The sequence below is a fragment of the Fulmarus glacialis genome, unplaced genomic scaffold (assembly GCF_000690835.1).
Source record: "Fulmarus glacialis isolate BGI_N327 unplaced genomic scaffold, ASM69083v1 scaffold36589, whole genome shotgun sequence".
Classification (NCBI taxonomy): Eukaryota; Metazoa; Chordata; class Aves; order Procellariiformes; family Procellariidae; genus Fulmarus; species Fulmarus glacialis.
In genome coordinates, this window is record NW_009234577.1 from 3,003 (window position 1) to 28,457 (window position 25,455).

A 25,455-nucleotide genomic window follows, 5' to 3' on the forward strand; every position below is an offset into this window, starting at 1 on the left:
GGCAGTAGAGGGACGTTCCCATTCTGTCCTCCATGTCCCCTTTCACCACGACAGTTTATGAGAAAGCTGAAATGATCTGAGCAGTCACCTCCATCCACCCTTCCTGGCTACAGGAATCCTCACAAGCAGCAGGGACATCTCCCAGGATCCCAAATACGTCTCACATAAAGGAGGCCTCGGGGTGAGACTTCCTGGTAGCCATCCCATAGCTGCAGAGTCAGAGCCATCAGACCTGTCATTTGCACCACCGAGCAAGTGGCAGGTTTTCGTCTGAGGCAGGAGAAGTGAAACATCACAGGCAGCGATGAAGTGAAATGCTCAGTGCGTGGCATGGGGATGGTGACATCTCACAGATGTGCTGCAGCATGATCCCACAGGCAGGGAGGAGGCAGGCTCAGCATGGATCTGGGTGGCAAAGAGTGGTGCGTCCTCCCAGCAGAATGACACTCGTTCCTCCATCCCATCCCAACACACATCTGACTCAGCACCAGAGGACCCAGACGTGGAACAAACCTCTTGGGAAGAGGAAAGACCAAGAGGCCATTTCATTTGGCTTGCAAGGAGTTAACAGCGCTGCCTGGCATCACTCAACTCAGTGGAGAAATGGAAATAGGACTGAGGTTAGAGGCCCAAACATCACTCTGAATGCACAGCCAGACATCCCTCCCATCAAGGTCTTTGATATAACACATTTATTTTGCTGTGTGGCAGTACTGTACAGTACACATACATTACCAGAGCCCTGAGTTGCCATTCCTCCTGCCTTCCCTGAATTTTGGAAAAGAGGCAGGACCACTGTCCCCTTCCCCCATTTCACCTGCAAAGAAACAGGCCAGGAAAAGTCCAAAACACAGAGGCACTTGCTGACACGACTAGAGACGAACCTCAAAAAGCCGGACTCCCAGTCCACCACTCTCACCATTAGGGTCTCCTTTTTCTGGTGCTGGAAGAAGAAGCCCTAGTGCCAGCTCTCCACAAGGTCTCACTCCTCTGAGAAACTCTCTGCACATCTGAACAGAAATCAGACTAAGGAGACTGCAAAAACTAATATAAACCCTATTGGATTTTAAAGGGACTTACCACCTCTCTCTGAGGGTCTGAGAAATGTTTTTGGGCATACTAGGCAGAGTTGGGAGTCTCTTAAATTCTGTAAGATTGTTTAAGAAAGAGCCAAGGAGAGGCTTTTGCTTCCAGTGCAATCCCACTGGAATCTGAGTGGAATTTCCCCTGCTCAGATGGGGAAAGAAAGTACCCTGCCTTTACTGACACACGGTATCCCGCACCTCCTTTTCCTAAACCATGAAACAGCAGAGCTCCGGTACCGACTCCACCTCTCAGCGCCACAGAGTAAGCTAATGCTGTAACAGGCAAGGACAGTGCAGCATGTAAGACCCCAAAATAGCCCACAGAATAGACAGAAACAGTCAGAAAGGCAAATGTGCCGTGGAGAGCAGAAGGGAGGGAGGGAGCATCCGGGCCTCTCCCGCCAGTTCATGTCAGTACGTGGAATGCTGCATCCGGCTCAGGAGAGCAATGACCCAGTTCCCCAGCTGGGACCCCTTCAGCCACAGGAAGAGTTCATACAAGTTGATCTGCCACAGGCTCAGGGCTTCTGTGAGTGAGATCTGGGCTCTCCTATAAAGCGAGTGACTCCTGCTCCTCTGGTACCTAGAATGAGAGAAACAGCTGCATTAGATCCAGCAGGATGCAGCCCGGCAGGAAGGAGGCCTGTCCTACATCTTCAGTACAACTGACCCTCCCCAAGGAAGGGGAACGTCCCACCTCTGGAGAATCACCATCAGTGGGGACCCCTGGGAGTAGGGATTTTCTCCAAGTAATGTTCCTGAGGAGCTGGGTACTGCCTTCCTAGCATGAATCTGGCAGAAGAGACAGCCTGCTCCCTTGTGAGCCCGGTTCTCCCCGCACTGCGCGTAGTGACCCTGGGCCATGGCATCCTCTCCTTCTATGTACAGCTTCACTTCAGCTAACAGGGACAGGTGCACACCCTTATAGCCCTTCCTGGTAGCACACTCGTAAGAGTCCAGCAATCCTGACACACTGATTCCAGGAAAAGTAATTCTCCACCTTTCTTTAGAAGCAGAGGTTAACTGGGCTTTGTAGGTCCTTCATCAGCCAGAGAAATAACTGTTATTCCTTTTGCAAGGAGGAGGAATCTGAGGCAGAAGTGCATTGACTCATGGCGACAGACCTGTCGTCTGGAGAGGCTGATGGGCGTGAGAGCAGCACAGAGGCTGAGACATGTAACTGAGCAGGGGCAGGACCACAGCAGATGTGCTAATGAGGGGGAGAGGTCCACAGCTAAGAGTAAGAAGTCAAGAGGTCAAGTAAGGCCTTGTCAGGGCCCTGAGTGGGGGGCTTTAATAAGCCTGAATGGCCCTGACTAGCCTGGGACCTCCCCCAACCCTCTGCTCATAGGCCCAGGAGCTCCAGTTAATCTCAGGCCTGCACCTTCAGTCCCTGCCTGAACTACACTGGAGGAGTAATGGTGCCCAGCTCATTCTCTGCTGTGAAGCCCCTTGACCTGGACTTCAACTCACATACTGATCTCTTGGCTTGACCTCAGCCCTGTCTTGTCACCATGGACCGGCCTGACAACCACTGGACCTGATCTACAGATTAAGTTTCTGGTTTGACCTTGGACCTGCCCTGTCACCATGATGTTCCATTATGATAAGGACTTTTGATTGGACCTGACCACCATCTCAGGTCTGCTCCGCTCACCTTGCTCAGCTACTGTGAGACTGGGCCCTGGCTGACCTGCTGGCTCTGGGATCCCCCCCAGCTCCTGGCCCCCAGGGACAGCCAGCCCCTGACGCTCCATGTCTGGCCTCTGGTGCCTGGAGAAGAGACTCACGTGGAAACAGCTCTGATACAGCAGCGAGACATGTTGAGGAAGGAGCTGGCACTGGCCCGTGTGTGCAGGGCTGACTCAATCCCCCTTAACAAGTCATTGGTCTTCAGCAGCAGCAGCATCTGGCGGGGGACGTTGTTGAGGAGCTGGGTGATCTGGGGTAGGTAAGCAGCAGCGTTGGACCGGATCTCCACATCCTGCGGCCAGCCAGGTCATGTCAGAGAGAAAGGAGAGAGAAGCTGAGAGTGCATGGGAAACCCAGGTCCAGATGCAGCTGAGATTTGGCAGGAGGAGACAGTGTTTTTCCAGACCACGACTGTTAGGCCAGAAGCTAAAGAGTTCTTTGTCCTGCTTTCCTGCAGACACCTGGCTGCCCCAAGCACTCACAGAACAGTCACAGATCACTCTTGCCATATTCCAACTGCCCCTCAGTGAGGTAAGGCCCTGTCCCCTTACTGGCAGGATTAATAGCCTCTCAGGAGAACAGGGCACTCGCTGCTATCTCAGTTCTTGGCCCCAGGCAGCCTGCAGCAACCATGTCTCATTACTGCCCTTGCAGCCTTCTGACTGAGTCTCACCTCACCAGCCCCAAAGCTGGCAGAGCTGCAGGTAGCACAGGACTGCTCTGGAAGGTGGAGGCATGCTGCAAGGACAACCAGGCTGCTCCTTGTCTTGCTGTGCCATGCAACTGATGGCTTTATGCTATACTGATGAAGCTGTTTCCAAGGCCTAGTTTAGTCCTCTGTCCTCAACACAACTCAGCAGAGGTGAGAAAGCATTATGCAGTTAAGCGTCATGCTAACCCAAAAGATCAAACACTGTCATCTGTCAGACTAAGGGTCTATCTAGACCCATATCCTGTCTGGCAGCAGCCAGTAGCAGATGCTTAAGGAAAGACTGTAAGACCAAGGCAGACATAGACTGATCCTTCACTTTCCTTGATTCCCCAGCTTCCAACAAATACACCGCCCATGGTAAGATCCCAGTGATAACTGATGGGCTACAGCCTGAGCCACTTAAGATGGGCTCCCCTCCAAACATGAGCCACCATAGCATGCAAGACAGCCAGCCCCCACTCTTCTGCCTCTTTTTAGATCTGAGAGTTCCCTCACCATCCCAGTAAATGTAGGACAGTGTGGTGTGGAGCTGATCCTATACGCATAACTGTGTCCCTACCTCTTGCTACATGGCCATGACATGAATCAGCAAATCCAAGCAGAAGTCCCTGGAACATCTGGAATCTCCAGAATCCAGCAGGACACATGCAGAGGGCAGTAAATGACTTCTTACAGGAGGGAGGCTCCTTTGTGGGAAAGGGAAAGGACAGCTCTAAAACCTTCTCTCCTCTGGAATGAGGGACTGACAGCCCATATTTCACAATATGGGATCTCACACTCACTCTTTATGAACTTCAGACTGCACAAATCGAGTGTGCAGGTCATGATGGTCAGAGATGTATACAGCTTACACACCACCATGGTTGCTTTGCTGCTGACAAATAAATCTGTGTCCTCCTGTCTCCATCACCGACCAAATACACAAAGCTTCAGTAAGAAGATGCTTAGCTCTCCTAAATGTTAAATGTTTTGTTCCATTATTTGTTGGCAAAAAATTCCCCCGATTATCTCTTCTTCCTTATCCTAGCCAGCATCACTGCAGAGCCTACTTTATTTTCTACACATAGGTTTTCTTTTCTATTTCTTTTCTTTTTATTTTTAGCTCCAGCTGCTTGTCCACATCACAAAACAACCACATGATCTGTCATCAGAACTGTCATTTTCTGTCAAGGGCGAAGCCTCTGTGCAGAGGAAGAAATGAGCTATGCCACAGGACCTGAGAAAAGCCCCTTGGCTGAAATCACTGAGGCTGCTGCAGGATGCAGCAAAACACAGTCATAAAACCACATGAGATAAGGCTAGCAGCCACCCTGAGTGGTCAGCTGCCTGGCCTTGGCTTAAGGCAGGAACAACTACACCTACGGCAATCCTCACACATTTGCCTAGCCTGCTCCTAAAACTCTCCAGTGATGTGATTCATAGCCTCCCCAGACCATCCGCACCAGCGTTTCACTGGCCTTGCCATTAGATCCGGCTTTTCTCCTGTTTAACCCCAATCTCCTTAGCTGAATTTAAACCCATTACTTCTTGTCCTGTTTGCAGCAGTCTTTAACAGGTTTGAAAATCACTACTACAACTCTTTCAACCCGTGCTTTTCTAGACTTTTTCTGCCCTAACTTGCTCAGACTTACCTCATGGGTTGCATCTGCTTGACCACTAGTCCTTGTAGCTTCCTACTGGACTCGCCCCAGTTTCATCAAACCTTTCTTGAGATGCAGTGCCCCAGACTGGACAGAGCACTACAGGTAAGATTTTGTTTCAGGAGGATTGCTTCCTTGTCTCACAGGCTACTCTGATGTCGATACATCCTCAAGCACACTCTCTGGAGCTCTGTGCTGATGGTACCTGCCTACACAGCGCTTGGCTCTTGTTGCTGAAACAATCTTTCAAATTCACCTCTAAACTACGGGCAAGCAGCAGCTCACTTCCTAATGCCACAGCAAATCTGCTCAGCTCCCCATTATCTGCTGCAGGATTATCCAGTTTCAGCATTGCGTCATGTAGGCAAAGACAACAGAGCTGGCTCCATACACGCAATTCAACTCAATGACAAAGTTCATTAGCCCATACAAGGCACCATGCAGCTGCAGTTACACCTCTCGCATAATGTTCACAAGCCAGTTTAGGATAAACATTGTTTATTAGCTGAGATTCAACACTGGCCTTGCAGTATTGGAGCCAGGTCTGTGTCGATTCACTTTGGTGCCTCTGAATTTTTTTCTGGAGCTACCTGCTCCAGAACTCACCAGATCAAGCACTGATCTGCTAGACAGTCACTATATTATTTCTGATATGCAGAAAATTAACTCAGGTAGGAAGCAATCAAATTACTAGGCAGGGGGGGTCCATTACCCAAGGTATCTGACCTACTCATTGCTATGGATAATGGCAAGCCAGTGCAGCAAGTTCTGCCACATCCATCAAAGTGAAACGCCAACCCGAAGGAATTTCCAGAAGATAATTTCACAGGGCAATATTATAACGCTACTTAAATGAATTTCATCCTCTCTACCACAAATGCGTGCAGATAAAAACAAACCATAGGATACAACATGTTTCTACCTACAGACACTAGTCTGTTGGATGAAATCACATCACTATATGCTCATCTCTAAAAACCGCACAGTTGGCAGGGGCTGCTACTATTCCTAAAGTGGTGTGTGCGTGTCAGGAGTGTGAGAAGGCGTGAGAAGGATCCCAGCATGTGTGGATAGGAAAGGGTGGAGAATGTAAGTGGCAATTTCCTAGATTTGTAGTGATTGAGTTGACAGGATCTGCAGCTAAGCAACCTTGACTCCAAGTTAATAGGGTTTCTGATTGGGAGGCAATTTCCAAGGGTTTTTAGGAGTTTGTATCAGTGCTGATAGTCATTTACATGAATAGTGATAATGCATTATCCTTCTCATGTCTTCCCACTAAGCCTTTATGTCTCCTCTACCTCAACCTATCCTCCTTGATGGTTCCCTGCACAGCTGCATTCAACACTTTTTTAAGAAAAGGCTGATCTACAAATGTTTCCCCTGCCAGAACTGGTGAACACTTAGCCATTAAAATATTACACAAAATTTAAGCAGCCCTTGACAAGTGAAACTGGGAAATTAAGTTCAGCCACCATGAAACACATTGCAGAAGGAGTCCTGGCTTTTTCTAGCTCAGCTATCAATGCTGAATTTGCTACAGAGCTGCCAGGGGTTGCCCAGTATCGCTGCAATATCAGTGGTGCAAGTGGTTACAACAAAGAAAGGTACCCGAGGAGAAGGAAGGGCACACGATAGGGAAGAACACATAGGACCTACCTCGCTGGCTGAGACTGGTGACCGGTCAATGCCCCTGTTGACAGACTCCCAGGACCTGGCAGTCAGCATGCAGGCAAAGAGAGGGTACAAATCCCCTGCCCCGAGCCGCCGGCTGTACTTCTGCACTCTCTTCATATCAGCCTTGATGAGGGCCTGCCAAAGGCGGCAGTAGTCCATGCGGAATGACTCGTTCAGCACCTGGGGAGGGAGACATGGCCCCCAGAAGTCCACAGAGGACAGGGAACTGGGGGGGAAAGACTTGTGCCCCCTAGTGTGCCCTATCCCCCATTTCAGAGCCAGGAAATATCCTTGGAGGGCTATGGGAGTAATAGGAAAAATGTATTCATATGGGCTTAGGGGGGCAAGGCTGCAGCTGGGTGTGCTCTTTCAGCCTGATGCCCACAGGCAGCCTCACAAGGCCCTGGAAGCCCCCCATAGCTACGTACCTGGTAGAGCCCATGGTCCAGGAGGATAATGTGGGCCTTGCCAGAGGCTGGGCATTTCTTCACTAGCACATTGCCTGGGTGCGGGTCACAGTGCACAAAGCCATTCACAAAGATCATTTCACTGTAGAGCTTCCCCAGGTTGCGAGAGATCTGTAAGGAGGCAGGAGATGGTCATACACTGCCACCCACAGCAGGGTGCCTGCCAGGGAGGGTAGGCAGTCCCCACATGCCAACACTGTGGGGAGTGAGGGTCTGGTACATGCCAATGAACCCATGCAGAGCTCTTGCAGCTCCTCACACTGACAAATGCACAGGGTGGCTGCTGGCATCTACCGCGGGGTGACCCAGGGCATTCAGGGAAGGATCCATGCAGGGGGCACCATGAAGGTGTTTGTGGGGCCAGGGGTTATTTAAGGACACTTGCCTGGCATAAAAAAGAGAAAATACCTGTGGGTTGGAATGGGGTTTCTGGTAATGAGGAGAAAAGTGAGATAGCAGATAGGGGCAGACAGACATTCACAGGGAAGGCATGGAAAGAGCTGCTCGGGTGGGTGAGAAACGGCTTGGAGGAAGACTCAGGTGTTTCCATCCACGGATGGCAGCAGGACCCAGCGGAGAAGGGGTGGGAGGAGACTCAGCCTGTCCATTTGCCTACCAGAATAAACATGGGTTCTCTCTCCCCTCCCTCCATCACACTGTCCCCCACTTTCCGCCCTCCTTTCCTCAGACCCATGCTAATCTGATTTGCGATGTCTGTGAAGATGAAGCAGCACAGAAAGGCTGTCACTGATGTGTCCCTCCATGCTGCTGCTCCGTATCACCAAGAGATGTTATTAAAGTTAAAAACCTGTCTAGGACCAAGCAAACATCCCAAGGGCCCAGGATCAATCCCTCGCCATGCACTAACACAGCAGTCTCGCCCTGACATCCCACTGCCAGCACTCCCTGCCATCAGAGAGCTGCACGGTGCTCCACAGCAGAGTGCTGAACAAGCAATTAAAAGTCAATCGTTACAAGTGATTCCAAGCATGTCCCCAGACACACAGTGTAAGCACCAAACAGGCTGCTGTCCCCAGAAGCAGAGGTGGTAGAAGAGGTAATGGGGATACTAACGACAGCTCGTCCTGCAGAATACAGCCAGGGAAGGACTTGCTTTACCCACCTCTGAAATGCAGCCACCTCTGAGAAGAGCATTCATTATGAATAGTGCCCAAGTAACTACAAATGAGTAGTTACTTGGGAACCCTTCCTGCAGCACACCGACAGGGACAGCTGTAGGACCAGGCGGGACAACCCTCCATCCCTCAAGTGGGACCTCGAGCCACTGCTGAATCATGGAGAATGCTGCCCTCATGCCGAATCACCCACACAGGTGGCATAGCACAGCCCTGCAGTCTTCTGTAGTGCAGCTTCCCTAATGCCACACAGGTGTTATTGTAAGTACTGACTGAGGGGAATAATGTTTCCCTTCTGAATCACCAGCAGAGATCACTGGAGCAATGAACTGACCTTTATAGGTCTCATAGATCAACAAGCTCTAGAATTGGATAGGACCAAAGTACCAAGTGCTGTGACCTCCTGAAAGAGCTGAGTAGCACTTGCTGACAGTCCAAGGACATGCCAGATAGTCTGTTTTAAGCCAGTCACTCCTCCACACAGCCTCCCAGGGACCTGCACACAAGGAAGAATGGACTTGGACATCATGACTGATCATAGCATCAACCATGACACCTGTGCACACACAACCGCATTTTGCCCTCTCTGCCTCAGCTGTTTGCCCTCCAGGGACCACAAAGAGCACAGAATTACTGAAGATGAGGACTTGGGGCCAACCTGGGGCACAACACAATGCCTCACACCCGTTAAACACAAGTCCAGACAGGGGATAGTAGTTCTGCAAACCTGTTGGTTGGTCACAGCTAAAGCCTGGAAAGCTATTAATTTGGGGCACTGGAATATGGGCTGCTTCAAATACAGCAGATTCTCCTTCCATGCTGCGGTAATGGCATAGGTTGGGAAAGTCAAGCAGTGGAACAAGTTGCCCAGAGAGGTTGTGCAATCTCCATCCTTGAAGGTTTTAAAGACCTGACTGGAGAACACCCTGAGTAAGCTGGTCCAACCTCACAGCTGACCCTGCCTTAGCAGGAGGTTTGATAGGAGACCTCCTGAGGTCCCTTCCAATCTCAAATATCCTAAGATCCAAAAAAACACCTCTCATCAAGTTATCCACACCACCCTCATAACAGCATCTTATGGTATGGTTGTAGGCTCCAGGTGCAGGGAAGGTCTCCCCTCCTGAGTCACCGTCAGCAGACAGGTTACTAAACAGATCTGTGGTCATTGCCTTTTTGCAGCCCGCGATGCAACACAAAAGAAGCTCGGGATTCATCTTCCCATCTTACCATGAAAACAGAGGGGTCACAGCCCTGTTCAGACCCATAGGCTGGGTCGTGGGTACAAGACAAACTTCACTGCAAGATCCCCATCCTCTCTCCCTTCCCTGCTGTACCTATATTTACCTCTTCCCCAGCATGCAACCTTGAGTATCTGCAGTAGTTAATTGATTGAAACTAGACTTTATGGCTTCTTTAAGAAAGAGGAACGCATTCTGTATAATTTAGTTAGCACACAGAAGATATGTTACAGGGGTTTATGATATAAACATATAAACAGTCTTTAATTTTGGGAAAAAAAATTACACAGTGTAAGAGATGAAGCTGTGCTGCACACCAAAGTACTTTCACATATTTTTGTCTGTTGACATACCACTAAAATAGGATAAAAATTAAATTAAGATACAAAGCACCAATACTGTCGAATTCTAAACAAAAAAGGAAGGTTATATTTCTAGGGCTTAGAGTGTAATATGTGAATAGTGACCTATCACTATAATTCAGACAAAAGGAGTTCATATTTCTGGAGAAAAAGTTTAGGAAAAAAACATGAAACCTTTATATACATTAATTCTCCAGTACTGTGCCCCATCACTATGGGCCTTTATTCCACCCTTATTGAGAAGGCCACTGGATAAATAACATATACAGAATTCACTTTGGAAGAACGCAGTTAGGTAAAATGAGAAAACAAATGTGTGAAAACCTCTACTCAGGAGAAGGGAGGAATTCAGCCTGCATTTAGGCTGCGTAAGACCTTGGGGTGAAGGTGCATCACAAATTAGACAAAAGGTTGCAGTGATTTACAGAAGCAAAGACCAAAGTAAACACATAGGCATTTTGTTATGACACGGAGAGGTTGTCATTCCTTGCCCTGTTTATCATCCAACACAATGAGGTCCTTATCATTACCAGGGTCCCCCAGCATTGTTCTGCTGCACATCATAAAAAAATAATAATCACCCCTGAAATCCTGCATTCACTTCCAGACACCTCATTAACAGAGAGATGCAGACTACACAGAGTGAGTTCGGAGAAAGCAAATAAATGAGTAGGATGCAGGAAGAATTTACTTGGGAAGAAGATTAAAAGAGCTGAAGATTCCGAAGTTGGTTAAGGAATGGCTGAGGAGGGGCCATCTACCAATGTTAGAAGGCTTGAATAGTAAGGAAGCAGAATCACTTGTAGCACTGGATGTGCTACAAGAAATACAAGTAGGCAGAAGGGGGTGTAATCAAGGATCGCATAATTTAGGCATAACACATAAGAAAAAAAACTATGCTAGTCAGCAAGCAGAGCTGAGCTTGATATGTCAGGATGACACCAGACTCTGGCTCTGGCCAGAGGCATGTCTTTGCCTATTGCCAGAAGGCGTGTTATTGCCTAAAAGAAGTTCAATTTGTCTGTCTGTGCTGCAGCAGAACATGATGACTACTGTCACCAAGTGAGCCTGTGGCCTCACCAGTCAATGCAAATAGCAACCTGCCATTGCCACATTACGTGACATGACCATGACACTCTGTCAGACAAACCACACATTTTCAGCCCAATGTTTTCATTTTGAAAAAAATGTAGCTGAGGAATAAGCAGATTGCAGATGATGAAATGGAGAGTCAGCAGCCTGGGCAAAAACAATGAAGTGACAGATACACGTAAAACAGCCAGACTTGGAGTCACTCTTCACCAAACTAAGCACACGAAGTTCATTTTATGTACTAAATATGGCAAGGATGCTACATGTCACAAACTATCCTATGTGAGTTACAAGCCAATACAGAAGAAAGTAAGAATGCAGTGCAGACATTAAGGATCATTATTGCACAGTATCACATAGTCTGTCTATAAACTGGTCAAGTTTACTGGAAATAAGTAAGGCAGAAAGCATGACTTCGGAGGCTGTTCCAAAAATTCACTCTTAAGTGAAGTCAGAACCTTTCCCCTAAAGGGATGGTCAGAACCTTTCCCCTAAATCCCAGCCTAATTTTAATGAAGTCCAGTTTAAATAATTTCCTTAGCTAACATAACCCTAGAGTTTAACTAGTTCCTTCCCTCTCCAGTATTTACTACTTCAATGTGTTCACCAGTAAGATAATAATCAGCATAAATACAGCATAAATACTGCCCCATTTCTACAGGATGCTCCTTTATCTGATGTGCCCTAGGAGTCACGCTGCACTGGAAACACACACTTACCCTCAGATTGACTAATATCCCAAAGTTAATTCTAATATGTCACTTTCCTCTGATAAACTCCCAGCATATTCAAGAAACTCTTCTTATTAGATTTCAAGCACATGGCTTTTCACTTGGTATTGCTCATTTTTATCCCTTTCTATCACTTCAGTCCTCAAGGCCACCAAGTGCTATTGCTACTCCGGTCCTCCTCTTCAATGACAGAACTCCCAACTTGGTGTCATCAAGAACCTCCTTCACACAGTTCTGTTTGTGTCGAGGTCATGACTGAATTTATTAAATAAGATCAGTTTGAAGAGCAAACCTCACAAAACTCCACTACGGTAATTTCTCTCCACCATTGCCTCTATCAGTTTCTTACCTACTTTGCAATTTCCCTACTAATCCCCAGCTTTTCTAGTTAACCGACTCATATCCAGTGTACCAAGTATTTTACCAAGTACACGTACTGCATTTCTGTCATCTAATTCAGAGGATCCCAAGCTGTAGTATAGTAGCAGCAGTGATATATTTCTTCTTGTGTTACGCACACAGCTGCAAACTGTTGCTGCCATCAGTTTTGAAAGCCTAGACAATCAGTTACCGTCGCATGATCCACTAGGAGCTACTTTTGATGAACCCGTATTATACTCCCTTGCATACAGCCCCCCAGCAGCAAACTCCTAGGCACACACCAGCCCCTGTGTGCAACTCTCGTCTTAACAAATCAGCACACCCAGCCGACAGAGCAACCTGACAACAACAAAACACTGGAAAGCCCATCACAAACGAGTATCTTTACAAACACCAATATGCAATAGTTAGCAAGAAACCTCTCAGAAAGCAAAGAATGCGTGCAAATTTGAGCCTAGGAATACTCCTACAGTAAAAAGATGGCACATACATCATGTTCATGGGTAGCTGCAGTGTAACAAACCAGCCTGGGTTATCCAGGGAAAGTCACTGATACTTTCCTGGCCTTGTGAGCAAGCTGGAGTGGCCCTGGCTCCATGCCTCCGACATGAAGAAGAAAGGCAAAGGAAAAAATCCTATGACATAGTCCTGTAGAGCTGATCTCACCGCCTGCCCCTGATAAGTCCCAGATGAAACTGCCTGATAGGGCATCATCCCTTCCTGTCCCACCTCCATCTGTGACTGTCTCTTTAGATCAGGAGCAGGTACTAGTCTCTGGCCTTAATTTGGCTGTAATATTTGCCAATTATTTTAAGAGATGGCGACACTAACTTCAATTGATCTCATTAAAAGTAAAGGTTGTTGTGCAGCTCATTTCTCAGGGCTCAATATTACCTCCTCAGGCCAAAATAATAGCATTGATTTTGGAACCTTAATCGAAGGTTAATTGGATTGAAGATTGTATCGGGTTTTTGCTTTCTTTCGTTGTTGTTATTACAGCCATCATCTAAGGGTTTGCTTAATCCTGCTAGGGCAATCCTGCCCAATTAAACTGGTGTCAAATTAGCAAAGGGTGCAGATGGAAAATAGCCACAATTTGGAGCCTGCTCTGTGTCTCTGCTCTGAAATGGCTCTTGTCCATAGCAGGTTAGGATGGTCACACAAGAGATCCGATTTCACACTCTGCCCCTCGTGATCCGGTTGTGAGGATCAAAACACAGTGCTCTGTAATGCAGTACTACCACTATGCACTGATCTAGCATCACAGCAAAGTGATGTCTGGACACACACGATGTCATTAACATACAGGAATATTTTTTAGGACTCCTGGAGTATATTCCTAGCATGCCCCATACTCTCTGTTGGGGACTGAGGAAATTATTTTCCTGCTCAATGCCCCATCTTCCATGGCATTTAAGTGGGGAGAAATATTCTGACTCATCTGCCCAGGGAACTGAGGGACTATCTTGATAAGTTTCTACAGATTCTCAAACGGACACAGGTAGAGAAGAACAGTCGTTGTTAATATTTAACTGTTTCTTGCATCTCTGTCAGACCCAAAATGGCCATGGAAATCATTTTCTCTTGGCTTTAAATGTAGTCATATTTCCTTGGATTTAATGTAAAGCATGTTGCTGAGACTTAAGCAATTGATTGACACTGATGCTTGAGATTGACTTTCAGTAAGAAACAGGTTCGTGTGTAATTTAACTCTTTTACCTGGTGTCTTTGCACAGTTCAGAAGCTGGAAATGCTGGAGGTCACTACCCTTGCTTACCAGTGCGTTGTGAATTTTCATTAAGCTTCAGACAAGAGGAAACGTAGGAGAATCTGCAAGGAAGCCTTTCCTCAGACTAAATCAGCAGGTGCAAAGAGCAAGAATAGCCATTTTCCCAGAAACAGTGTTCTTCTCCATGCTCCATTTCATCTAACACTTGAGCGTTATAAGCACAAATATTTGAGAGGTTTCCACACTTGTGCTGACAAAGGGATCCCATCCTGGGAAATCCCACTTAAATTTTAGCAGCTACAAGGCAGCAGCTCCTGACTCTTGGCAGAAGGGTAACTCCCACACTGAAAGCATATTTCAAGTTGCAAAGCTGTCAACCATAAGAAGGTAGCTAGGCTCTTTATTGAGCTAAGAGATGCCATTCCAGTGCAGAACGGCAACAGAACGAAGCAAAAAGCCACAGTAGGATGAGGTGACAGATGGCAATAATTGCACACAGTAGCTCATCTTAAGTACCTTAGCTGTTTGCTTTCACTTCTCAGCTGGACAAAACACTTTTCTGACTTCTGAATCATCCATGGCTCATGAACAGGCTCTTAGTGAGCTGAAGTACATGGCATCGTTTCCTTTCCCGGACTGAAGTCCAAGCCAGGGCGATCATGGGGGACTCTCCACTTGGCTACCTGAGCTGGCTGGTTAGTTGGAGGCAATACAGCACATGCCACGAGTGCATTTGTAAAGCTCCACAGCTCCCATAGCTGCTGATCCAGCAGCCTCTGCAGAGACAGGCAGAGCGTCCACAAGGAGGGAGAGGGAGGATCCATGCAGCAGATCAGAGATCATGTTAAGATTTGTACACAGACAAGATCTCTCTAAATGAATCGGGTAAAATCAGAATGGGTGCAAAAGGAGCATTTTCGCCATTTGGGATCTTCTTTAAAAGTCCATGCTCTAAGTAGCCTTGCTATCCCTCCTTCCCTCCTGCAGACGGTATGCTACAAACATCTTGAGAGCCCCTCAGTCTATTTTTCCTCCCTTCCCTGCTCTACCCACCTCTTCCAAATGTATCTTCCCAGCCAAGATTGTAAATGCTCTTGTGTCTTGAAACAGGAACAGCCCAGTTTCCACATGGCCCCCTTCTTAACCCTGCCATGGCCTGGTCTTCCTTCAAAATTCATGCCAGCTCACTTCTTGATAACTCCCTTCTCCAGGCTTCCCTCCCACTGTCAATATCCTAGCTGCATGCTCATCCCCAGCTACACTTGCACATGAATAAGTAACTGTTCCACAGGCAGATATTTCAGTGTTTGCACTTGTCTTTAGAAATCAAAGCCTTCTCTGATTAAATGCCATTACAATCCAGCTCTTGGACGGATCCAGAGAGATTAATGTGCTTTTGGGCAGCTTTAATGATAATCCTGCTACAGACGGTATTAAGTAAATGTCAGTAACCTGGTTTGAAGGGAGCTTTCACCTCAGGGATCCTTTCCATTTAGAGGAGAGAGGCTCAGCTTGCTTTTCAAGGCTGCTTTGTCACACAAGAGAAATCTTGCTTAGTGAAGACTCCTCTTCCTCTGCCCAGTAAAATAAAATGGAGTAAGATGATAGAGGGGTTGATAGATAGATAGATTGAGGTGATTTATAGGGAGCTAATGCATCTCTTTAAAGCCAGAACTGCTGTATATTATAAGCCATGTCATAGTTTTGAAACCTGGGTTGCCACCCCCTCATGTTCCTTTCAGTGTCTGCTGCCTTTTGCTCACCTCACCACCATGCTCACCAGTTCTTTACCCAGGGCATCAACAGCAGCAGCTGATAATGGCCCTTGGTCATATTTATCCCCACCTGCTGGAGAGGTCTGGAGTGTGCACCGCACCTACCTCATCTTACTGTGGCCGTAATAACAGACCTCATTCCCCATCACATGATTCTGACAGGCCCAGTAATCCCTCCTTTCTACTGTTGCTTTATTGGCAATCAGTAAAAGTTAATCATTAATTTTGGGGGGTGGGGAGAGAAAAGGAAGAAAGAACAGCTCAGCACAGCACTGAGAGAGTTTGCAGAAACTCAGTCCTACCACTGAGCTGAATAACATCGTATACCTGACAGATTGCCAGAAACCTCTGAGGTTTATACTTTGCAGTAGTAGAAGGCAGTTGACAACTTTTTTAAAATTACATCTTAGCCATGGTTTAGAGACCAGCTCAGAATCAGCAAAATATGTGGTTTCATTGCTGCAAGAACCTACTGTGCCAAGACGTCACAAAACAACCTTCCCAAAGGCACAGATGAACAAAAAAATGAGCTGAATTTTCACCCTAAATCTCTCGTATTGCAAGCAAAAGCCTCTGCAAGTTAGAAAAACTGAAATTAGCTGGTTGTCTACTTTATTTTGGCACATACTGGCAGCAAAATATCCCACTGAAAGGCTGAAGACATTGACTTTTCCACCCTGACTGGCTGGAGAAAGCTATGGAAGATTGCGAAGAATGTTTTTCCCTAGGCTTCTCCAGACACGTTTGCTATCTCCAGCAATTTGAGAAAATTCAAAGAAGCAACCAAAGTCCCAGAGAGCTACACTATGCTAGCTACCTCAATCTCCGAATGGATCTGTTGTCCAAGAACTGTGAGGAAGCCCAGCTCAAAATCCAAATGTACGTATTGCTCAAGAGTCCTCCTGCTAATGCATCAAAACAAGCCTTTCTGACTGACTATTCCAAGACTTGAGGCATATTCACTGTTGTATCTGAGCACTGGGGGCTAAATTTGACCTCTGCTTTATAGCAGAAGAAAAGGATAGGATAAACTCACTCAAAGAAACAACTTTCTCGCTTTTGACCGGTTGACTTGTCCAGGTGAATGGAGCTGACTGCATGTTCTGCCACGAGCGAGGCTTTGAAAATCTCTCTTGATAGCAAAGGCCATGAGCTACTATGTTCTCAAGAGTCACACTATGGTGCTCTTTGCAGACCAGATGCATCACTGAGGCACTTACCTTGTAAATAAAAAGAAAGATCATCAGCACAAAATAGACACAGAGAAGGAATTATGTCTACCTCCAATCAGCTGACAATAACCTGTGATGCCCTGATGAGAGGGAGGAGGAAAATCAGTGACCCAAATGCTCCAAATTCTTCCTGATGGAGACGTAGAAGGAGAGAGACTGCACTATCCATGGGTGAGGTTGTATTCATTTCAGAAGTCCCTTGAATGAAAATGGACCAGATATCTCGCAGGGAAGAGAGCGTTGTTCACTATTACCCGTTGACCTTGGCTTGTTGTCACAATTACAATGGAAAGACAGTGTCAAAATCTACTTTAACCTTAGACCTTTCTTTGCTGTATTTCAGTGGAGAAACACATGAAAAGGTGCCTGCCTTTCTGCCTGCAGAGGTTACTAGGAAATATCTCATTGACTTCTGTGGTGTGCAAGAGCACAGGAAGAGGCGAAGAGAAACAGGCAGAGAAACAGGCAGGCTACTCAGTCCTCCACCTGTAATTTGCCTGAGCTCTTTAGGCAGAGAAAGAGCTGCACGCTGATTTAGGGAGGCAGCTGAGAAGATACACTTAACGTTCTCTCCTTGTGGGGCATATCAAACTCACATTTCCCCTCCCCTGAGGGGTCTTTGGCATGTCTCTAACTGATGCCACATGAACTTTGCCATGGATGGTGTGCTGGTTTTGGCTGGGATAGAGTTAATTTTCTTTATAGTAGCTAGTACAGGTTATGTTTTGGATTTGTGCTGAAAACAGTGTTGATAATACAGGGATGTTTTCGTTACTGCTGAGCAGTGCTTACACAGTGTCAAGGCCTTTTCTGCTTCTCGCACCACCCCACCAGCAAGTAGGCTGGGGGTGCACAAGAAGTTGGGAGGGGACACAGCTGGGACAGCTGACCCCAACTGACCAAAGGGATATTCCACATCATATGACATCATGCACAGCATATAAAGCTGGGGGAAGAAGGAAGGGGGGGACATTCAGAGTGATGGCATTTTGTCTTCCCAAGTAACTGTTAGGCATGATGGAGCCCTGCTTTCCTGGAGATGGCTGAACACCTGCCTGCCAATGGGAAATAGTGAATTAATTCATTGTTTTGCTTTGCTTGCGTGCACAGCTTTTGCTTTCCCTATTAAACTGTCTTTATCTCAACGCACGAGTTTTCTCACTTTTACTCTTCTGATTCTCTCCCCCATCCCACTGTGGGGGAGTGAGTGAGCGGCTGTGTGGTGCTTAGTTGCCGGCTGGGGGTAAACCATAACAGATAGAAAGGGCGCAGAGAGGAGGAAGAGCAGAAAGAAGGGAAGCGTTCAGATTTCGGAGGTAAGTGGATGGACAGATTAAGTACAACTGATTTTATGCCGTAGCTCTTTGACAGCCAGTCAACCAAGTGCAGCTTTGAGGCTCATCAATAGGGCACAAGGGGAAAGGCAAGCAGCAGTGCCTCAATCAGCACTCACTGACTGGGAGGGGTGGCTTGATACACTGTCCAATAGCTCAAAACCCTTTCCCCCCGCATCTTCTCAGCCCTTCTGGGAAGTAATACCTTCTTTTCCTCAAGAATCTCTCAGCCACAGAGAATCCAAAGTGCTCTCCCGCTTCATGCCACACATACATACAAACTATTTATGTAGCCTCTCTATAGGGATGAAATCTGGCAGCTGTTTAATGAAGGACTGCAAAACTACACAGTAATGTAGGACCAGGAAGCAAAGAAGAAAACTGTTGCATCCAGAAGAAAAAGGGAGATTTTGGAAAGCAGAAGAAAACAACCCATGTCAGAATATTACACAAAGCACCATGGCTGAGGCTCCAGCACTCTAATAACTGTGATCATATGAGACCTATGAATTATATCTCCTGCATAAGGTGATAGCTGTTGGGATATAAAAGCTACATCCCATGCATTTGTCCAGGAGAAAGTTAATGCAGAAGAAAGAGAGGGAAAGAAGAGAGACAAAAAGAATCAGAAGCTGAAGTTGTTCCTTTAGGATAACAGGAACTGCCATCTTGGAACAAACCATGGTTGTATGTAATATAAGAGCAAGGTCGTCTTTCACTATCTGTCTCCTTGAAGATCTCTCTAGTTGTGCAGCCTACAGGAGAGTGTTCCCCAGAAGGGGTTATGTACTTTTCCCAGAAGCACAAGAACTGAGATCTCTCAGACTGATTGCTCTGTTCACATCTGTATGTGCTCCCTTTTCTGCCCCTTCCTGTCCTACCAGCCTCCGTTTTGCATCAACATCAGTTGATGTCAACATCAGTTTTGCATTGCCCACTACACCCAGTTCAGAGATGGCTGAGAAACTACCTCATTGACATTGATGCCATTCCTCTCCATGTAGGCCCTGTCGTTCACCTGTCCCCCTTCCATAAACTCCATGAGAAGGACGCGCCTTGTTGAGAGCTCCCAGTAGATCCCGGGGACCTGAAACAAGAACAGGTGAGTTAGGTCAAACAACAGCCTGGGAAAGCAAGGAGAATATATCACACACAAGCCAGAAAAGGAGTAAAAATGGAAGAGGCTGAAGTGAGGACTTGTTTTTTTCCTGAGCACAAAGTAGGTAAATCCATCTACTGGCCTCTTACCCAGGACAGCCAGCAATGTGTGCAAGGACAACACACCAATACAACGGCAGCAGGATCTGTCCTCGTGCAACATTGCTGGCCATGCTCTACAAGATTTTGACCACCTCTCACTCCCACTGATGTCTGAGAGCTTTCTTATCTGCTCTGCAGCTCCTCTAGCTGGGCTGTTTAACTAGTACCTTTTGCAAGTTTCTGAATCATCCACTCAGCTCCTTTAGACAGGAACTGCATCTCGTTTGCTACGCACAGGGCCCACTTATGCAGCTCTAAAAATGATAAGCCATCGTCATAAATTGTATCTCCGCAGTGCCCCTTGGAACACAAATGCCTTTCAGCTGACAAACCCTGCATACTTAGGCCATCTGCAATTGAACTGGGAGAAAAATCAAGTGTCATAAATAAGGGGCTTGTCACAGAAACCCTGGGGGACCCTTAACTATCTTGTTGCCAACGTGACACAGTAACAAGTGTAAAATGTCAAAGCACTTTTCATTCAATCTGCAGTAAATCAAGCTGAGTGAGGTACCAGTAAGAGGCCTGGTGTCACCCAGGGAGGCAGTGACACAGGCGTCACTCAGGCTGGCTCCCCCTCTTCCAGTCTCTCTCTCCAGCCAAATTCTTTCCATGCTGAAGTCCCTACTGTCAAGAGTCCTTTTGCTTTGGATATTCCTCACGTCACTGTGCTGATCAATCTCCCAAGCTGTCCAGATTTGCCTTTGCACATGGGTGAAGCCACACAAGTACATTTTACCAAAGATAAAAGGGAGGTCCACCCATTCCCATTACTGTGCCCCGGTACAGAGAGACACATTTTGTAAAAAGAGAGCCGGCTGTGCAGCCCCTTCTCCTCACCCACCTGATTCAGCTGTGGACTCAGGACTCGCGCACTGCAAGGGTCCAGCACCTTGGGGCAGGACAGGAAGAGGTAAGAGTGTTGTCCATCTATTGCAACCAAAGCCAGGGGAATCAGCCAGGCCACTGTACCTCATCGTAACTCCTGAACAAGCAGCATTTGTTTTATACTCTGCTTGTAACTGCTAACAGTGTCTCAGTCCCTCACAAACTGTCTGCCTCCCCCACTGTTCCTGTCCTAGAGAGACCATTTTCCCAATGTCACCCACTTCTCCCTTACCATGTGTGTGCCGTATTAGATCAAAGACTCCTTTGCTGAGCAATTCCAATGTCCCTCAGTCCCACCATTCAACACTCTTGGCGTACTTTGCATGTTAACCCTGCGTAGACTTTGACACCAGGGATCCGCTATGGGCAAAGGGATTCAGCTTATCTAGATGTCCATTCTTGGCAGTTAGATTGGTGAGAAAGCAAAGCAACTCCAAAACTAACAGTTCCCCAGCCCATCTAGCTCACTGATCATTTCAGATGACACTTATTCTTGTCTCAAGATTTACAGGGGCGAGTCGGTGGGCTTGTAATGCACTACCCATGCTCTCGGAGATGCCTCTCACTCACAGCCAAATTCTTCAGTGACTTTTTTTAATTACTCACAGATGTTTGGCTGTAATGCTAGTGCATGGAAACAATTTATCTCTGGCTTTAAAAGCTCAAACAGGTTCACAGCACAAAATCTACTTCTCAGCTTTCTACCGTGTTTAGGAAAATTAATGATACAGGAGCCCAATTATTCCGTTGCCTTTGGGTGATGAACATGTCTCTGAATTGGCAGGTCAGACGGGAAGATCCATTATTTAGCCATCTCAAGCCATTTGTTATTGTTACACATATTGATATCATGATAGCTCCTTAACCCAGCGAGGAGGTGATTGGCCGTCTCCATGGGGATTTACTTCACAGTATCCTAGTTACAGCTGCAACGGACACAGCTCTCCAAGGTGCATCACTTCTGATAAGTGCCCACTCAGCAAAATCATTGGCCTTTGGCCTTCTGTAGCCCTGGTGGCTTTTAGCTATCGGTGTCTGCGGGAAGACCACTGCTGCCACTGGGCTCCAAAAGGACTGCTCCAAACCTGGAGTCAGGTGACAAGGAATTATATCCCTTGCATGGAGGAAGCAAGGGGAAAATGGATGCATCACCCTGTAAAGTCTAACTCACCTCATTTCAGACATCTGTCACTTCCAGATGGGACTTCTGCATAAACAGGAGGTGAAAACCTCATTTTTATGTGTATGCAGGGGGTTCAAAGGAGGGTGCATTTTTTGTTGCCTTTGTGTACGTGCAAATGCAGTTATGTCAGTGATTGTGCCCACAGCACTATGTGTGCTGGACCATACTTGTGTAATTCCAGAATGTACACAGCGGAGGCTTGTGCCTCTTGTATGTCAGCAAAAGATTTGTGCACGTGTGACTTTGAAGATGTGAGCTTATGCCTGCAAAAAAGGGGATGTGTACATGTCTGGTTGTACTTCAGACATCTGTCAGTGACCTCAGCCAGTGTGTAGCAGGGGAGGTGGAATAAGAGTGTCAGTGGGGAAGAGCACAATATGGGTGCAGCTGAGTTTGTGTACGAAGGTAACATGAAGGCATTAGCCATGGATGTGTATGCAGGACGTATGCTCAACTCCAGAGTGAGAATGTGCTTTTTTGCAGGAGGGAAGATTTGTACGAACATGCTTCCTCCTGAGATACACAGAGTACCAAATCCTGCTTGACATCATCAGCTTCAGTCCAGCTTTCCTGTTTTATGTCCATTTCTTGCCCTCAGTTGAGATAAAGCCCAGGAAAATGTACCATCAGATGGCTCAGCAAAGAATGGCAAATTCACAGGTCTCTGGACAAGTTCAGAAACACTGTTTGGAGAAATGAATAGCAGGCTCCAGAGACTGCTAGCCCCAAGCCACCACTCCTCATCCAATATACGGTGCCTACAGTAGGAAACAGACAAGCAGGAAGCATGTCTCAGAGCAGTTTCTGGTCCATATCAGCACAGCAGTCTAGGATGAACAACAAAGAGGGACTGAACTCCATTATCCCTCTGTATGGTTCCTCCAGGTGGTGAATGAGGTGCACAAGAAGCATAAAGTGAGACTATTAATGCACATACATACACGGAAATATGTGTTCCCTCACCTTCAGAAAGTCAAAGTTCTTGAGCATATGAGCAACCTTCTCAGCATTTCTGCCTTCATTGAGGAAATCCAGCTCCAAGGGAAGATTCTTCTTAGCTTCTTCCACCAGCCACATGAACTCAAAATCTGGAAAGATCTGCTTCACAACCAAGAGAAGAACCTGAGAACAAGGCAACAGACAATCAGCTGCATCCTAGCTCCAAAGCCACGCAGCTACACACAGTGCTGTTTTGATTGGATCGTTCCAGGTAACTTACAGACAATAAAAACCAACCTGCACCCCAAGTGCTTGTAGGGTTCCTGCAGTATCATAACACAACACATGGTGTCATGCCTTGGTCGTGCAACACAAATTTTGGCTTGCCCGTCCACACAGGCACATCCAGGAGTTAAATGATGGCACAGACACCGAAGGCAGCCCAGCTGCCTGCTGCCTAGAAGTAAGAGAACAAAGGTCTGGAGAAGAGACCACATGGCCAGATCTCGCCAAGGGCATGGGCCAGGAGTGACTATCTTCCAAGTCCTGTAATTCTACAAGTCACTGTTTGGCTTCATTCAAACAGCCCTCAGATAACGCAGGAGAGGAAGATCTAAAGTAAGACTTGTCACCTCTATGTTACTTCTTCCACTGCTGAGCAAGAATTTTGCTAGCACAGAAAATCTACTGGGCAGTTCAGAGAAGACAGTGGAGTTTGGATACAGGTAGTAGGCTACAGCTCTTTAAAGGACACTTCTGGTGGGGGTCAGAGGGTGAGTTACTCCTCAGCGTCAGTCACAGCCATCCTCAGCAATGCTGAGGTGGTGTTTTCTAAGTATCATATATCCACCACCTGGCATGCTTTTCTTCTTAAAGGGATTAGGTATTCAGCTGCATAGGGCCTTGAAAAGCCCAGCCGAAAAGTTCCTGGAAACATTTGCTTAAAGCAACATTTAAGGGGCAAGTGACAGGCAGTCCTTCCGGAAGAAAACCAAGATTATGCGATTGGATGGCATAATCAAAGCTGCACAGCAGCCAAGCATGCTTTCTGTTCAAACGAAGGGTCAGTTTCCCAGCCAGTGTCACAAATCTACACAAGCTGACAATTTGGACCACATTTTAAGGAAAATAATTTGTTTGGCTTTTTTTAACTACTTGAGTCATAAAACAAGAATAAAACATAAAAATGCAATCCACTTTGCTGTCTTTGTCTTATTTGTTCTATACATCCATCTGAAAATGAAAACAGATTTGTTTTCACAATGTGAAAACACACTTGTCACACTTGTCAGTGTGTGTTCCTGGACAATTTCCCTTTCTAGATCTATACCGTTGAGGTGGGAATTCCTGCACTGCAGGAGAAACATTTAAAGCACACACAGAAAGCTGCTATGATTGAAATGTATGACAAAAAATAAATTTATGAACCATCACTGCTCCTGTTCAGCTGTGTGAAAACGTTTGTTCTCCACCTGTTTCTACTTCTCTTATCTAAATGTCAGTTCCAAACTCAATGTTCCTTTAAAAATGTAATCACCGGGTTCCAGACACTATTGAATGATTTTTCTACTGTTATATCTAGAGGCATAAATCCTTTCAAATTTATGTCACCCAAATGAAATGTAACCAGCGATCTTCATAAACGTGTACATAAACTTTATGGGGCTGCAGGATTATTTCATTGGTGCCTGATGTGAGAAAATTCATGCATTGTTTTTTTACTTTCTTTAAATGCTCTTTTGAATCAATTTGCCAACTTGACCATCAGCAGGGACATACTTAACAAATATTTGGGCTGTCCCTTTTCTGACATCTGTCTAACATATTGTCTTGAAATAAGTATTGATATAAGAAAAGCAGTGAGGTATCTCTCTCTGGATTTAACAGATGCTGTACTGATTTTTAAAGAGTCAGCACTGATGCTATGAAACCTCAAGTGAATTTAGGAATTTTCCATCTAGCTTTTCCCATTCAGATTCCTTCCCATCAGTCACTAAATAAGACCATCTCCATCAATATTTAAATCAACCTCCTACCTAGCTGCAACATCTGTCTAATTCTTAAAGGACCAGAACCTCAGTGCACATAATCTGTCTTTCAGTGCAGCCCACACAAAAATAGTCCCACACAAGGATATGATGATGCATGTAAGCTAACACTCCATAAGAGATCCTTTAAAAACAAGACTGCATGTGTCATGTTGTGAGCTACCTTCCCATAGCTGTGTGTACACAACAAATCTCAAGGATGACAAACTAGACTGTCTGTAGAGGAAGGACAATACTAACTTGCCAAAAGGAAATACACTGGTTTAGTTTCAAGTTTCCCAGGAGAGTAGTCTAAAATCAGAAAAGACAGGAATCATTCTAAAATTATTTGTTTAAATGTCTCTTACCAGTACAACCAGCAATCACAGCAACATAGTGTGAGGGGGGATTTTTTCTGTGATACCCACTGTTAAAAGGGCATATGTCCCAAGACAGATCTAGGTCTTGGCTCATTCATTCACATCCTTTTATTGCCCTGGTCTCACAGTCTTTCATTACCTTGCACATCCTTCTTACTTGACTGCTTAGTTTCTGCCATCCTGTCCTGGGCAGGAGTGAAGGATGCCATAAGCCCCCTGAGAACTGCTGTGCATGTGATGACTCACAAAAGCAAACTCATCAGGCAGACCACTGCAGTCAGTCCTGGAGAGGACCTGAATCAAATCTACAGCTGGACCCAAAGCCAGTTCAAACTGTTCTCAAACCAGCACTGAAACAAGACATATCCCATCTTACTGGAATATCTTTATTGAACCCAAAAATTTATTTCACTATAAGTTCAAAATAAATATTCAGCTGCAAACTGATGTGCTCCAGCTGGAACGAGCTGTGCTTCTTTGCAGACTAGCCAGGAATGC

General features: G+C 46.3%; 1 protein-coding gene across 1 annotated transcript in view; it reads right to left on the minus strand.

The window, feature by feature from the left end:
* Positions 1-674: 674 nt before the first annotated feature.
* The window catches only part of ADCK1 (aarF domain containing kinase 1), a gene marked incomplete at its 5' end in the record, with an annotated part of 26,077 nt that continues 1,296 nt past the window's right edge, over positions 675-25,455 (minus strand). The window contains 6 exons of the mRNA XM_009585693.1: positions 675-1,668; positions 2,876-3,069; positions 6,786-6,983; positions 7,232-7,381; positions 19,251-19,367; positions 22,575-22,733. Coding sequence (XP_009583988.1) covers positions 1,497-1,668; positions 2,876-3,069; positions 6,786-6,983; positions 7,232-7,381; positions 19,251-19,367; positions 22,575-22,733 — 990 coding nt within the window. The remainder of the gene's footprint in view (positions 1,669-2,875; positions 3,070-6,785; positions 6,984-7,231; positions 7,382-19,250; positions 19,368-22,574; positions 22,734-25,455) is intronic.